The 16,374-nt window shown below is 37.7% G+C and overlaps 1 protein-coding gene across 14 annotated transcripts in view; it reads left to right on the top strand.

The window, feature by feature from the left end:
* COBL (cordon-bleu WH2 repeat protein) overlaps window positions 1–16,374 on the top strand; it is a 346,611-nt gene that overhangs the window by 138,054 nt on the left and 192,183 nt on the right. For 11 of the 14 annotated variants that reach the window (XM_072598182.1, XM_072598180.1, XM_072598174.1 and 8 more), the window contains 2 exons: window positions 2,095–2,186; window positions 5,848–5,922. In XM_072598182.1, the coding sequence (XP_072454283.1) occupies window positions 2,095–2,186; window positions 5,848–5,922 (167 nt within the window). The remainder of the gene's footprint in view (window positions 1–2,094; window positions 2,187–5,847; window positions 5,923–16,374) is intronic. The other 3 variants (XM_072598183.1, XM_072598181.1, XM_072598187.1) reach the window with 1 other exon arrangement.

The following is a 16,374-nucleotide window of genomic DNA, read 5'->3' as shown; positions in this document are numbered from 1 at the left end:
GAGGAGGACTTGAACTGAGATCTTCCTGATCTTGAGTCCCTCACCTCCATCCACTACACTGTTCTGCCTTTTGAAATTAATACAGTTATTTTGCATTTGAGAGGAAGCATAGTATATAGTATAGAAAGTAGCCCTCAGTAGCAGGAAAAACTGGCCAGACCCACTTCTAACACCTGATGGACAAGATGCAACCTCAATGGTTCCAACCAATTCTTTAAGCTTACAAGTTGCTGGAGAGAGGCAGATATGTATTGGTAGGAGTTTCCTCGTTGAGATTTCCCTATACTTACTGGTCCAATACAATAATTAAAGTTGTTTTTAAATAATAATTCCAACTACACAATTCCAATAAGGTGTTAGTATAATTTACATTTCATAAATTTATATTTCATAAAACTTTTGTGTGACACAGCTCTTCTGTCTTTGTGTATCCTGGAGAATTTGGACAGGGTTGTGATCAAAGAACTTTGAAAGAGATACTGGAATTTAAGTTAACTTTTTTCCTTTAGGTGAGTTTACGTAAAGACTACTGACTTCCTTGAGGAGTTGTACATAGATATCTGAGATTAGGAGCTTTCACTGAAAACATTAATCTAATGCTATTCAGTTAATGTTTTTAGGAAGGTACACATTTTCCTCAGCCTATCTTTCCTCTTGCCTGTTCGTAAACTTTGACTTTGCTAACAATCTTGTTCCTGTGTGCCCATAACACTTCTAATTCTTGGCATGAATTCTGGAGTGAGGAGACACAGGAATAAAATAATTCTTAACCTTGTTTGGGGAGGTAGCCTCTTCAACATCCTACTTTATAACATAATAATCTCCAACCAATGGACTAGAGCTGTGGTTGCCATAAACATGCAGTGAGAGACAAGCTGCCTGCAAGGAAAGCCAATTCCTCTTCCTTTGTCTTGCCTGCCTTAGTTTACCCATCAATACAATGAGAATAGTAATAACTGCTCTTCCCACCTCCTAGGATAATTGTGAGACTCAGATGATGATGACTAAAAAAGCACTTTCAGAGTGTGATCTATAACAATATAGAGGTTTGATTTTTTGGTGAAATATATACCTTATTAATAGGGGATTTTTATAAAATGGCATAAACGATGAAAATGGAGAACCTGTCCTCATCACTCCAGACCACTTGATTTGAGCTCCAGCCATCAAGGTCTAAGAAGGAATTTAACCAGCTCACCTGTTGGAATAGCTCGAGGTTCTTTGCCTTACCAATCTAGATACTGACATCTTCGTTGTGCACATTTAGCATTAATGTTAATGGTAAGACTTGTATATGCCTTTGACATTATTAGAGAGAATATCAAATAACAATGTCCAGAGAGTCTGGATAGCTAAAATCTTTAGTCAAAGGCAACTGGAATTTGGAATGCTTAAGATTTTTAAATGTGGTTACTTTTGACAAGGATTATCCAAGTGTGATGCACAAAAGCTAGAAGGTATTGGAAGCACGTCTTTCCCCTACTTTCCTGAGAGAGAAAGAGAGAGCCTACCAGAGAATATAATCATGGAAGAAAAACTGCCCAGACTGAAGGAGATCAGGGAAGAGATTTGGTAATGGATCTGGTAATGTAGGTCATGAAAGTTTCTAATTTCAGAGTTTCTGATACCATCAGTGTTGTTCTCTAAACTGAAGAACAGATTTTTTTTCAAATAGAAAGTGTTGTTGTACCTCATATAATTAAGCCTCTTTGATCCCATATTTAATTCCTGAAGCATGGCACCTATTACACTGCTCTTATAGTCCTTAGGGCCTGAGAAATATCTATTCAGAGCATGTACACCCCCACCCACCTATCCCCAAAATGCCTTTCTTTAAAAATTTGTTAAGATGTCTAACTTGCAGGGAAAAATATCCCACTTAGGTTTTTTTTTTCATTCCTAAATAGATTTTTAAGGGTGTAGACAGCTATCACTAAACTATTAATGGAAGCTAGGCTCATTTAATACCGTTTGTTGTTTCATGTTTTTCTTTTTCTCTTAAGCTTGTGTCATAAAAACTTGAAATTTTTTGAAGTCCTACATCTTCAAGATTTGCCAGTGAGAAATAACTGTCACCAATTTAATTATTTTCAGAAACCTATAGAAAATCACTGAGCAGTGATGCCATGGACAAAGAGAAGAAGAAGTTTCTGGGGTTTTTCAAAGTCAGTAAAAGAAGCAATAAGGTAATAACAGCTGCTTTTCCTTGGACAGAAGTAACATAGTGTGTCAAATATTTTCTTATTTTCAAAAAGAGTATTTACTTTTCAGAAAATTAATTCCTCGAGGTATACATTAGCTTATCACTAATTTGTAAAGTGTGACTGGCAGATCAGTGCATTTATGATTTTAGAAATAACCCCAGGTCTGAAAAAATCTTGTTTTTCACCTATGTGTTAGAATAGAGCTTGTATAAGATTCACCCCCTTCTCTTTATATTGTGAAACTGGGGAACATGACGACAACACTCCAGAGACCTTGATTTTTGACTCCAGCCATCAAGGACAGGGGTGGAGAACCTGCAGCTTCAAAACCACCTGTGGCCCTCTAGGTCCTCCAGTGTGTCACAGGTTCCCCACCCCTGGAAGGAGAATTTAACCAGCTCAGCTCCTGACACCTACATCTTCTTGACCTTACAAATTTGATTAGTGAGGTATATTTCCCTACCAAGTTCTTCCACTATCATGTGGAATATGGCCTATATAATTTATTTTTCTTTATAATATTAGATTTTTTAAACTTGATATTTTGGGAATATCATTGGGAAGCCTTTCATAGTAAACATGCTCACACCCTAGATGTCTGATAGAAGAAAACTGATTTAATTGTTACGTAAGGAACACATTTATTTTGTGGTATCATTTATGGATTGTTCAAAGCTATTAATGCTTTCTTGACTAAGAAACGAAACTATCTGGTACATATGTGTGACCTGTAGGTAATATAACTTGTATTCCTTTCTTTTAATATTATGTTTTCATTTATTCCCAGTTTTCATCATTAAAAAAAAGACCAAAGGAGAATATAAAAAAAAAAACTTCCTTGATCTGTGGGATGTTTATTTGGCTTTCTTAATGATAAGCAATTGAGGTTTTGAATAGCATGACACTAAAAATACTTGTAACGACCAAAATAAAGTCATAGTTTATTTCACTGAGGCCTCTGGTTTGTTGATATATGTTGACTAAGGGATGGGAGAATTAGAATACTTCTAATTCTCCTCCTTATTGTTTTGGGAGAAATAACTATGACATGAAGAGAACTGAAGGGATAGCAAAGACAATTTTGTAAAAACTAATATTTATTTAATCTTTCTATTAAGTTCTCTTTAGCTTTCTCCACTTGCAGTATTTCTGGTATTCCTTACTAATTAGCTAAGAGGCAGCTTGATGGCATCGTGGATAGAGTACCAGACCTAGTCTTCCTGAGTTCAAATCTGGCCTCAGACACTTACTAATTGTGTGACTGTGGCCACTTAACCCTGCTTACCTCAGTTTCTTCATCTGTAAAGTGAATTGAAGAAGGAAATGGCAAACCACTCCTATGTCTGCAAGAAAACCCCAAATGGGGTTACAGAGAGTCAGACATGACTGAAGAGTGACAATAATAACAAAACAACTTACTAATTAATTTTTCTTCCCTTATTATTTTTGTTTAAATTGTGACTTTGTTTTTTTTCATTCATTAGAATTGCTCTTACTTTTAGTGAATCAACCTTCATTTGCCTTTTTGGTTGTGGGGAGGGAGTGGAAGGCAGAGAGGTGTCACAGTGGATTCAAATCCTGCCTTAGACCCTTAACTGTGTGACCCTGAGCAAGTCACCTAACTCCTCTTGGTTTTGGTTTCTTTATCTGTAAAATGGGTTAAGGTTATGTTTAAAAATACTTGCTTCCCTGGATTGATGTGAGGATTGAATAAGATAATATATATAAAGGGCTTTGCAAACCATATAACTAACGGTGTGCTGATAAGTATTTAACAGCTAGATTCTAGAGGCAAAAAGGTAAAGGCAGCATCCTTCCAAATTTAATTTGCATGATTAACATTGTCTCTGTCAGTCTTAAGTTTAGACAATCAATAAAACAAATCGAGCCCTGCTTTATAGCTTTGCCAAGGTGTAAATACTCACACTGAAAATTTCCCATTCAGTTTTTGTGAGCTGGTTCAAGCTGGCTCTAGCATACTTCTGCTTTTGTATTGCACTATCTAAATGCTAGCCGCCTTCTGTTCGTTTGTTTCATCCTTTCCTGATGTTTGGATTCTTTGGTCCCCTCCCTTTACACTTATAATTTCCTACTATTTTTACTCTCTGGTTTTGTGTCAGGGCCTTTTTTTGTGTATGTGTGTTGACTGGTTTTGGGTGAACAAAAAATATTTTGCACTCTGTAAAGAAGGTTGAATATGATAATCATCATAGCTCAGTCATATAATACTTGGAAAGTTTAAAAGCACTTTGGATCCAATATCTCAGTTTAACTGCCAACATTGCTTTCAGAATTCCAAAACCCTTGCTCAAACTCACTATCAGGTGGTGAGTTTAAATATTATCCTCATTTTACAGGTGGAAGAATTGAATCTGAGGTCCAGTGAATTTAAATGAATTCCCATTGCCCAAAGTTACATAACTAGACAGAGGAAAGTTCAGGGCTTAAACCCCAGTCTCCTGGCTGTAAGGTCAATCCTCTAACTGCTACAACTCCCTCCATGCTTTTTAGGTGAGTTTCTGTCACCTTACTCGTCTTACCACAATTACGTCAGTCATGTGGTAGCATAACTAGGAAAACTCACTCTTAGATGGATCAGCCAATTTTTTTTCACTAAGGCCCTAAATTTCCTTATGCTCTCTTGTTTTGTTCCACTATTATAAAAGGTTCTAAAGTGTGGTGTCTTTTTTTTAAGTGGCTATGACACCATTAATTCTCATACTATATCATTGTAATTACCAAAATAACATACGCTCATCATGTGTATAGTGATATGAGTTGTTCATGAGATTTTTCAGTATCCTAATATCAGAAAAATGGACCATATGCTAAAAGCAGTCAAACTCTTCAGTTGAACCAGTCAGCTATTTTTATTTTTTAATTTGAAATGTTGAGCTGGTTTTAAGGGAAGACTTGAAACTTAGGTAATTTACAAAATAAAGTGTTTAAGTTTTCTTAAAAAAAAAATTGTAGCCCCAAGAGTAAAGCTATTTTTTACATGATGTGGCAATCCCTTTGTGACTTCTAAAAAAGGATCAATTGAATGAAAAAATCCATTAAATTCACCATGTTGTCATATAAAAATTAAGTAAAAACTCATATAATACATATATGTTTGTTCTTACTGAATTTATCTTGCATCTATGTTAACATAGAAAAACTGAAACCTTGACTGTCAATGATAATTAAATTCTTGAGAAAGATGATATAAATCAAAAAAAATCCCCCCTCTCTGTGAAAAAGTTTCCAGAGTCAGCAGAGCAGAAAAGAAATTTCTGGAACTTCAGAGACATCTAGTCCAACTCATAGCCAAGTAAGATACTCCTTCATGTGCAAAGAAGAAAAATAGAAAGCTAAACACAGCTAGCTAAAGCAATATAGTGAGATGCCAAAGAGTCAGTTTTCTTGGGTTCAGGATTTTAATACATTAACCAAGTAAGTGCCCTAACTTTTGGGGAGATCAGTATCTGTAACATCACCCTTTATTCATAGCTGGTCCCCAAGAAACTCATAAGAGAATCTGGATTTGTGTTGATTTGGGGACTCTTGGACTTTTAATCTTTTTGCTGATTGTTTTGCTTGACTGTTTGAGGTCTTAAAATTTTTTTCACCTGATTTTATGGGTAACTTACTTGTGTTCCAGGCTGAGCAGCATGGGATGCTAAGAGTGGACAGTGATGAGGATATTTTAAAGTCAACCACTGAAAAGAACTTTAATGTGAGTACTAACCCTGCTCATAGGTGCTTATAGCTAACCATACCTATAGGACTGGCTGCTGTAATTGAGTAAAAGGAAATTAAAGCTACAGCTCACCTCATAGTCTATGCTACAGGTTCTTAAGTTAAAATATCCACGTTTGGTACCCATTGTACACATATAGGAGCATACATGTGAGCACACACATACACACACGCTGCCCTATATTGTTAGCTTTTCAGCAGTGTCATCAGTAATCATTCTGGTTGCATAACTCCTTAACAAAAAGACCTAAACGCTTGGTCAGCACCTGTTGACCTGTCCAAACTATATTAGAGTCGGGAAGATTCAGAAGTATTTTTGGAACAGCAGGTTCTATTCATTATGTTTAATGGAAATGAAAGCCAAAAGTAACTATGAAAGTTCTTGGGTATGTGAGTTTCAGCTTATGAACATGTTCCTCCCCCACCCCTCTCTCATCACTTGGCCAGTTCAGAATTGCTCATTTAGGAAATCTAACTTTCTTTGTTTTACTTATTTATAGTTGGGTCCCAGTTAGTGCAAATAAGCAAACTCAGAAGATGATCTCATTATTCAGATTTCTATTGCGTACTTCCATTGGGCTGGAACCAGTTACCATATTTTATGTACTTATACATTTTTGTTGTTTGGGGCAGCTAGGCAGTAAATAGAGTGCCAGACCTGGAGTCAGGAAGACCTGAGTTCAGATCTGACCTCAGACACTCACTAGCTGTGTGACCTTGGTCAAGTCTCTTAACCCTGTTTGCGTCAGTTTTCTCATCTGTAAAATGAGCTGGAGAAGGAAATGCAAACTACTCTAGTATCTTTGCAAAAAAAACCCAAAAGTGGTTACAAAGAGTTGGATGTGACTGAAAATGAGAAAACAACAAAGCTTTTGTAATTTTGAATAGTATGAATGTGAATACGTGCAGACATTTCATGGTATTTATTATTTGGACCAATCAAAATCTAGCTTTATTGAGTTTGATTGCATAAAGGATAACATCTAGGAAATGTAATCAGAAAAGGTGGTATGCTGATCATGTGGCAAGAGCAAGAGGGCACTGGAACCCATGAAATGTTTGAAGATCAAGAGGAAAATCATTCTGTATATTGGGTGTGGTTCTTGGAGGTTTTATGGAAAAGCATGAACAAGAACCACAGAGGATGCGATCAATCCGTCAATCAACAAGCATTTATTAAATACTCACTATAATATGTTGGGTGCTGGAGATATACAAAGCAAAACAAGGAATTTACTTTTTTCTTTCAAGGAGTTTACATTTTATCAGGAAAGACAGGCATGCGTGCAGACACATAGAGAAAGAATGCCTACATCAGTGAGATTAGTTACCCATTGAAGCAGAAAAGCACCACTGAATTATCATTTACCTTTTACAAATTAATCATTAAAAAGCATTTCTTAAATGAATTCTCTGTGCCAGGCACTGTGCTAGGTGTTGGGGATATAAACACAAAAATGAAAGAATTCCCACCCTCAAAAAGCCTGTGTTCTATTGAAGGGAGATAGTGTGTATGCATATAAATAAATGCAAAATATGCACAGATGAATACAACATAAATTCTAATGCGGAAGTCATAAGGATCAGAAAAAGGTCTCACAGGTCGTGGCACTTGAACTAAGCTTTGAAGGAAAATAGGGATTCTAAGAAGCAGAGGTGGGGAAGGACTGCATTCCATGCATAGTGGGGCATTGTGTGTAAAAGCTTGGAGACATGAAACTTTGGGGATAAGAAACAGCAAGAAGGACAGTTTGGCTGAACCAGGGAGAGACTGTGAAAAAGGTAGGCTGGAGGCAAGATTGAGGAATTGCTTTAAGTGGCAAACAAAGGCAATTTGTATTTGAACCTAACGTTATTACATACATTGGAGTTTTTGCGCAGGAAAATGATGTGGCCAGACCTATGCTTCAGGAATACCATTCTGGAAGCAGTGTGGAGGATGAATTGGAAACAGGAAAGGCCCTTGGCCGGGATATCACTTAGGAGGCTACGCAGTGGTCCAGGCAGGCGGTTCTGAGGACCTGAACTGAGTTTAATGACTGTAAATGGCGAGAAGGGGATGGATGTGCTACAGGTGTAAGGATGGAATAGACAACACTTGACAATTGATTACATAGGAATGAAAGGTGAGGGAAAACTAAATGATAACTCTGAAGCTGAAATTTGGGTAATTGGAGGGATTCTAGTGGTCCCTTGAATAAGAATAAGAAAGTTTGGAAGAAAGGAGGTTATGGTGGAAAGAATGAATTCTGGTTTGAACAGAAGTTGAGTTTGAGCACCTGTAGGATGCAGTGTTCTAAGAGATCCATTACTGATGCAGAATTATAGCTCAGGAGAGAGATTGGGACTACAAATATATTGGGGGAACCTTAGCATGTGATTCTTGAGGTCTCCACTTATAACCATTAACATTTAGATGCAATTTCTTCCAAATGGAGTTCTACTAAGGCTAGTAAAAAATAGTCAGTTGTCTTACTAGAACATTTTCTTATTTTAAAACATTTTAAGAAATCAGTCATTCGTTATGTAAGATGCTTTTCAGTAACAAGCATTTAAAGGTAAGTTATTTCTTTATAGTAAATGATCATATGTGCTTTTAAATTGCGCTGTTGTAAAAGGTAGTGTTGAACTAAATCTATAGGATGAAAAGAAATATTACATTTCTATAGCACCATTTTAAAACATAGAGAGAGCTTTCACCAAAGAAGAGTGAGCAAGGCTAGAACATAGAAGGTCCTGTTTCATCATAGCACCAAAACACAAAAGGAACCCAGTGTGTCTGGCATCATATAGACAAAACCACCAAATAAGGGATAATTTTTCATTCTTTATCATAATTGTCCTGCTATTTATAGCAGCCTCAGTTTGCAGGACCTTAGCAAAGTCTTTTGGGAAAGCCCTCAGATTTTATTGACAGGTGCACCCGGTTGTTATAATCTCCTTTGAATTCCTGAATTTTTTTCAAGTGTCATACTTACTTTATATGTATGCCTCTGAATTCTCCCCCTGTTTCCCCCAAGAGAAACTCAGTCATAGAATACCACTCCGAAAAGTGTAAAATTACAATGTACAAGACTAATTTATTTCACTGCCCCATCCATTTATACTCTCATTTACTTGGGCAACATTATTTTAGATTTTTCATGAAAACCACAGCAAAGACAGACCTTTCTCAACCCATTCTGACACTATCCTATTTTAATGAAATGTATTAGCTTCCTGTTTGATTGGAATTCTAAATTTCAGACTCAAGACATGAAATTCAGAAGCCAATGTTATCCTTGGCTTATCTTAGGGCTAGGTTTCCTAACATGATTTGTTTCATTTGAAAGTACGTTTGAACATAAGACTCAAATCTTGAACTATATTATAGAGGTAACAACTGGATGGGGGCAACCATCTTCTTGTTACCATTGTAGCTGTGGCAGTATTTTCGTAGACAGTATTATTAGGCAGTTAGCCCTGCTAAAAACAAAGAGGATGGAAATCTATTACAGAATAGCTAAATGTATTTAAAACTTGACAATCATAATGGTTGTCTATCCCTCAAGAGGAATAATGTACTAAAAGTTTACCCCATCATTATGAATAAGAAGGACCTTAGCTAGGGAAGGTCCTAGGAACTTATTATATCAGGGGCAGGAATCCTGTTCCCAAACTACTTCCTCAGTACCAGAGATTTAATTTTTATGTGTGTCATAGACTCCTTTGTAGTCTGGCAAAGCTTTTTTCACAATTTCTCTTCTTTTTAAATAATTGAAGGAATTGCTAAATTTCAGTGAAAGGTCATCCCTTCCAAATTCATAGGTCCCGTGAAATCTATACACAGATCCCTTGATGATCTGTACCCTCCTAGATTAAGAACTTCTATTCTGTACATTATTTATAAGAAATGCAAACTTAATAAAGAATTTTATCAGACTTCTTATATTTTATTTTTGTATTTTATTACCAAGATGTGCAACCCCAGTATTTGATAGCTCCTCTCTGCAGGAATGTTCAGTCTAACTTCATCGCTGTTTGTGGCTTCATTTGCTCTCATCCCAAAGTGACAACCTGATTTTATGTGTGGTGATAATTATAACTGATTATGTGTGGTGATAATTATAGGTAGAGATCTTTATTATAATAATCAGTAGCATAAGTTTCGTATTGAATTTTGTAAATAGCATATGCTCAAATACCTCTTGTTACGTTTGAAATTTCAAGTAATTTTGAAGCCTGCAATCTGGGCTGGTTCAAGCATATACTTACATTTTTTTTATATTTTTAAACTTCCCATGTCAATAAAGTGAGCTCACTATGAGTTATATACAGTCCTTTGGGACTGGGGCTTCAGTTGTCTTCATATCTCAAACATCTGGCATATCATAGTGGTTTGATAAATGCTCACTCAGTCAAACCCAAGAGAATCTTTAGTGGCCTTCAAAGTGCCTTCTATATATACATTAATATAATATGTGTTAATAATTACAAATGACCTAAGTGTTAATCTGTAATGTGGTGATGTTTTTATAACTAAATGAACACTTGAAATATCCATTCCCATATGATTTTATGAACTTTATTCATGATATAGATTGTCCTTGCATGGTCCAGGAACCATTCCTTTTTCTCCCTAATAGGAAGAAAATTAAGTGGATGACCTGGTGTCTATAAAGTTGGGCTGTTTTTAATACTGGAGTGAATTATCTGAGTGACTTCAGATAGTATACTTAGCCCTCTTCTGGAAAATATGCAACTCAAGAAGACAGGTTAAGTGACTTCAGGGCAACATAGTTAAGTAAATAATAGAATATTTAAACTGGAGCCAACCTTAGAGATTATCTCTTCCAACCCTCTCATTTTACTTATAGAGAACGAGACCCAGGAAAGTTAAGTGACTTGCCCAAAGTTTCCCTCATTATGACAGATCATAGGATCACTGATGTAGAACTGGAAGAGATTCTAAAAGTCATCTACCCGATGAGAGGTTATAACCTTTTCCACATCAGAAAATATACTAAGTGTCTGAGATGGTCCTCTTGACTGCAGAGCCAGTGAGTAGCCTTTTCACTGTACTATTCTGTCTTCTTGGATCTTAAACCCAGACCTGTTGACTCCTAGTCCAGTGTCCTCTCCAGTAACCTGTACTAGGTAACTTAGGTCTTTTAAAATGGGCATGAAGGTACTGCGCTACTTGAGTAATTTCGTGAACTCAGGATCTAAGTGACATGGACACAACAAGGGTACAGAATGCTAGTCAGTGAAAGGCTGATGGGAAGATGTATGATGGATATAAATAAGTTGAAATACATTATAAATAATGACGTGTGTGAGAAGTGCCTTAAAGGATATCATCCAGGGCAGGAGTGGGGAACCTTGGATGTAGCCGTTTGACTGAGTCCCAGTTTTACAAAACAAGTCTTTTTATTAAGGGAATTTGTTCTGTGAAGCTTGGATTCAATCAAAAGGCCTCACTTGAGGACCTAGAGGACAATGTGGCCTTGAGGCCACAGGTTCCCCACCCCTGATCCAGGGGATCCATGAATGGAAAATGAATAGTAGATGGACTGCTGTAGTTGTATCCTGGTGCCTCTATAATGTCAAACATGCTGGTTGGACCCTCTTACAGCATTCTTGGGATAAGATATTGGACCAACTCAGTGCACTGTACGTATAACTTCATGTCTGGACATTAAACACTCTTTATCTGCTTGGTTTTTCCTGACTGATTAATTAAATCAATCTCTTTTGGGTTATTGTGGATCTCATCTAGAAGGTCCTGCAGTATTCCAGGACTGGTTGCAATCAGTATATTATCTGGAAAACTTGCCCATCCATAGAGAATCCCTCTTCCATTTGGGCTGCACTAGACTTCATCCATAACAAAAACACTTTTTGAGTATATACCCTGCTTTCCTGTTTTATACCTTATTTGAAATGGATGGGTATGGCCAAAGTTATCTGTTTTCTTTAACAAGTAACTTTTAGTTATCTTAAGACTGCATTTTGTTCAGTTGAATGAAATAATTATTTTATAATGAACAAATAAGAAATGTTTTGCATCCTTGTATTCTCTGTATTCCCCAATACTGACATGTATGTCCTCACTTGTCACTCTTACCCCATGTATCTGATCAGTTGCTGAATCTTCTTTCTACCACAACTTCTCCTGTATATGTCTTCTTCTCTACACTTTTACATAGCTATCTATAATCCTAGATGTAGGCCTTTGTCACCTCATCCTCCAATGGCCTCGATCACTGTAGTAGCTTCCTAACTGAACTCCCTCCCTCAGTTCTTCCTCACTCAGATTGTCTTCCACATTGCTGTCAAAAGCATAGGTCTGACCATGTCACATCCCAACTCAACTCCACTCTCGCCCTCTTACCACTAAGATCAAATATAAATTCCTCTGTTGGGTATTTTAAATCCAAATATCTTGGTCCCTTCCTATCTTTTTAGTCTTACTATACATTCCTCCTTTTCACTACTTTATGGGCAAGACATACTGATTCACTTGATGTTCCTCCATTTCCCCTCTTATTGTCTTTACACATGCTGTCTTCCACACCTAGAATGCCTGCCCTCCTCACTGTTGCCTCTTAGTTTGCCTGACCACCTTTTACAGGAGACTTTTTATAAAAATATCTTTAAAACCTATTTGTAAAGCACTTAGTTCAGTCCCTGACAGAGTAGTTGTGATATAAATGCTTATTCTCTTCTCCTGATCCCTATAGCCTTCCTGTTCGGCCTAGAGGCCGATGAGCTCTACCTGAGCCTTCTTACCTTTTCACAGGTCTTCGGTGGCCATCCGGATAAACATATTGAGAGAAGAGACTTTCCAGAGTCAAACAAGGGTTAGGCTTCATTCAGGGTCTTAGTTATGTATCCATATGCAGGGTGAAATTCTTCCTCAGGAGAGAGGAATCCTCCTCCTCCCAAGGGGCAAGGATCATACAGCAAGAGGATGGGAGTGGAAGAGGGGAAGGACCCTCTTCACTCTAAGGGCCCCGCAGTCAGAAGAGCCCCCGGAGGGGACCCTGCAGCCAGAAGAGGGCCTTCAGGCTTTCCTGTCCCTACTTAAGCTCTCCTGCCACATAGTTTGCACGTGAATACCGTGCCTGCTCTCAGCCCCTAGCTAATTAACAACAGGTGTGCTCAGACCACGGCCCAATCTCAAGGGTGGGATGCTCTCCCCAGCAAGTGGCCCACTGAGAAGAGGTGGAAATGCACGAGGTAGCCCGTGTTTCATGCCTCAATCCCCAGCTGTTCCCTGAGGGGCCTCGTGAGAACTCTGAGGTTTAGAGGTCCTCACTTTTACCTGCCCGAGACTGTCCACATGAAAACTGAGCTTACACCCCCAACACCTTCCCTTTTAAAGTTACCTTCCCATCTACTTTGTATGTATCTTGTATAAATTGATATACTATTGCTTTCCCCCATTATAGTGGAAGCCCCTTGGAGGCAGTGACTATTTTTTCTTTATATCACCAGGACTTCATATAGGGCCTGGCACATAGCCTTAAAAAATGCTAATAGATTTTATTTTAGTCTGCTGTATGATAAGGTGGCTGCCATAAAAAATAATTTGCAAAAGCCTGCCTGTTTCTTTCTCATGTTTACATCAAAAATGCCCTTGAATGTGTGTATATTATTCTAATAATTATTTTTAGAGTTAAGAAGGTAGGCATATGAGTCAGTAGACTGAACTTGACTAGATTGCCTTTTTGTGGGTTTTTCCCAGATGTTTATGACTCTTCATCTTTTAGCTCTTTTGAGAACTGAGCTCTTAATGTCCTCCAAATTGTGTCACCTCCAGCACAGATCATCTTTGTATAATGGGTTTATACAAGTTATACATGCATCAATTGTGAGGCAGCTAGGTGGTACCATAGTGCACAGAGTGCTGAGTCTTAGAATCAGGAAGACCCAAGTTCAAACATGATCCAGAGTCACTTAATTTCTGCCTTAATTTCCTCAGCTGTAAAATGAGGATAATAATAGCACCTACCTCCCATAATTGTGAGGATCAAATGAGATACTTGTAATGTGCTTAACACAGTACCTGGCACGTAATAAGTGTTTAATAAGTTTTCATTTTCTCCCATAGAAAGACAACTTTACATTATAATACATTTGACTCAGAATTAACATTTATTCTCTTTAAGGCTGCCCCAATGATTTTTTTTCAGAGAAGGTATCTCCTTTGGTGAAAACTGCCTGCTACCTATGTAAATTTGTACTTTGGAAGTTAAATCTCATCACTTAAGAAACTGAGACTACAGATAGTTGATCTAGTTCACTCAACCTGTAGATACCTGGAATGGATTTGAATTCAGGTAACGCCTACAGATTGGCAAGCTTTCTATCTTTTATGCCATGCTGTCTCATGTTTTAGTATTTCATTGTTTGTTTGTAGGCAGAGGAGAACTGGACACAACAAGACCCATGACTTCATTGGTTTAGGAACCCCTGATAAAGAAACTCTATCAATGTACATCAGCAACTGCTCTCCAACTTACTTCTTAGCTATCTCTCCTAAAAGCACATAAATGTTAGCTAACACTCTAATTCATGACAATTTCATGTACCTTCTTAAAATTGAGATCTCTTGGGAATTTTGATAATCTTTTGTTCTTGAAAAACAAACAAACAAATAACCTGTCTAAGAACATATGAATTGATCCCCCCCCCCCCCAACCTTTCTTACAGTACAGTTGAAAGAGAGTTGAACTTGGAGCTAAAAGAGCTGAACTTGAATCCTGGCTCTGCCTACTTACTTTGGGCAAGTCGTAAACAGATTTGAGCCTCTGTTTTCCCATTTTAAATGAAGTTGGAATTGGCTATTTTTAAGCTTCCTCCCAACTCTAAATTCCTATTTCTCAGGGTTGTTGGGGAAAAAAATTCATATGAAAATCCTAACACTTATAGAAAAGCATCTTGTAAACAGGAAGCATCGTATTTTTGCAGATAAAAGTATTCTTAGCATTTGGGAATTGATTTCCATTGTTAATATTCGTAAAGGAAGGTATTTTTATTCCACTTCCCACAGATATTTCGCCATAGCAGCTTTGTAAGTGCTGGAGGGCACTGGTTTCTCTAAGTGAGCCTAGCTTAACCTTAGACAGTATGTCAACTGATTGCTGAGGGACATGTGTGAGGAACTGAGTGCTCCAGGGAAATCCTTCAGAAATAGAATACCGTACTTTTAAGAGTTGTGAGCAAAGTTATGGAAAAATAAGCTGTCAAGGAAGTCCCACTTGAAATATTCCCCTGCTGGCCTGAATGCCAGACCCATCCCAGAACCTATATACATTTGAACGTTTACAAAAACTAGCTGTTTTTTCCAAGGATTTGCAAGGCAGAGCTGGCGCTGTGGGCTGCTCCTGCCACAAGGTGTCAGTGTCTCCACAAGCACAACTAATCCATCTGAAACCTGATAGTCATACCCAGGAAGAGCTAAAATTAGCTCTGTTTATTTTGGGGGTCCTGATGTTTTCATAAATCAAGGTCAAGAAAACATATCCCAAGTGCTGAACCACATGTGTCTCTAATGTGTGGCTTGTTTATGTCATAAATCAGTTTGGGGGAAAGATATTTAAAAAGTACAGCCACACACATTTTGAACTTAGATTTTTCTAACTCCCATCAAAGTCTTATCATATAGAAGGCTCCTATCAAGCTGGTGGGGTATGGGAGGGTGGGGGTGGGGTGGAACGAAGCAACGGAATCTAATGAGAGGAAAAAATGTCCTGTGTTTCTTTTCACACCTGTGTTGAGTCATTAAAGTAGTTTTTCATGTTGTCTGCTTTTCTGATTGTGAGTCTGGAGACCATCAGCAAGTAGGGTATAAAAATGATGCCAGGATTATTCACAGGAGCTGAGGCTTATAGTGGGAAAATCACATGGCTGCAGGCATGACTGATGGTGTAGAATGTTATGTTTGAGTCCCCAGTGCCCTGCACGTAGTAGATGCTTCATGCTGTGGATATTTGTGGAGTTTTTCATAATGCCAACACTCTGGCCTGTGAGTATCCCCTGAACAAAGGCTATGCTTTGTTCAGTGAAAAGAAAAAAAATTTAAGCTTTTAATCATACATTCTGAAATACTCCGAGGTGAAAATATTCGTTTCTCGATTCTTTTACTCTGCAAGCATAGGAGACATGGAAATTTTTCTTTAATCTCTCTTTTTTATAAAAAAGAAAAAAATTTTTTTAAAAAGAACCCTCCTCTGATTTGACCAACAGACATGGTAAAGTTGTATTATGGAGAGCTAGAGCTGAAAAGGACTTGGACGTTCGTCTAGCTTCAACCCATCATTTTACTGACGGAGAACCTGAGATCAGGAAGTGAAATGACTTGTCCAGGGCTATAGACACTCTTTGTGATGGAGGAGCTAAGACTTCATTCAGCTTGGTTGCTGTTGTGTCCTGGTTGCTATTA

The sequence above is a fragment of the Notamacropus eugenii genome, chromosome 3, assembly GCF_028372415.1.
Source record: "Notamacropus eugenii isolate mMacEug1 chromosome 3, mMacEug1.pri_v2, whole genome shotgun sequence".
NCBI lineage: Eukaryota > Metazoa > Chordata > Mammalia > Diprotodontia > Macropodidae > Notamacropus > Notamacropus eugenii.
Note: the sequence above shows the minus strand (reverse complement) of the source record. Positions and strands in the feature narration are given on the sequence as shown.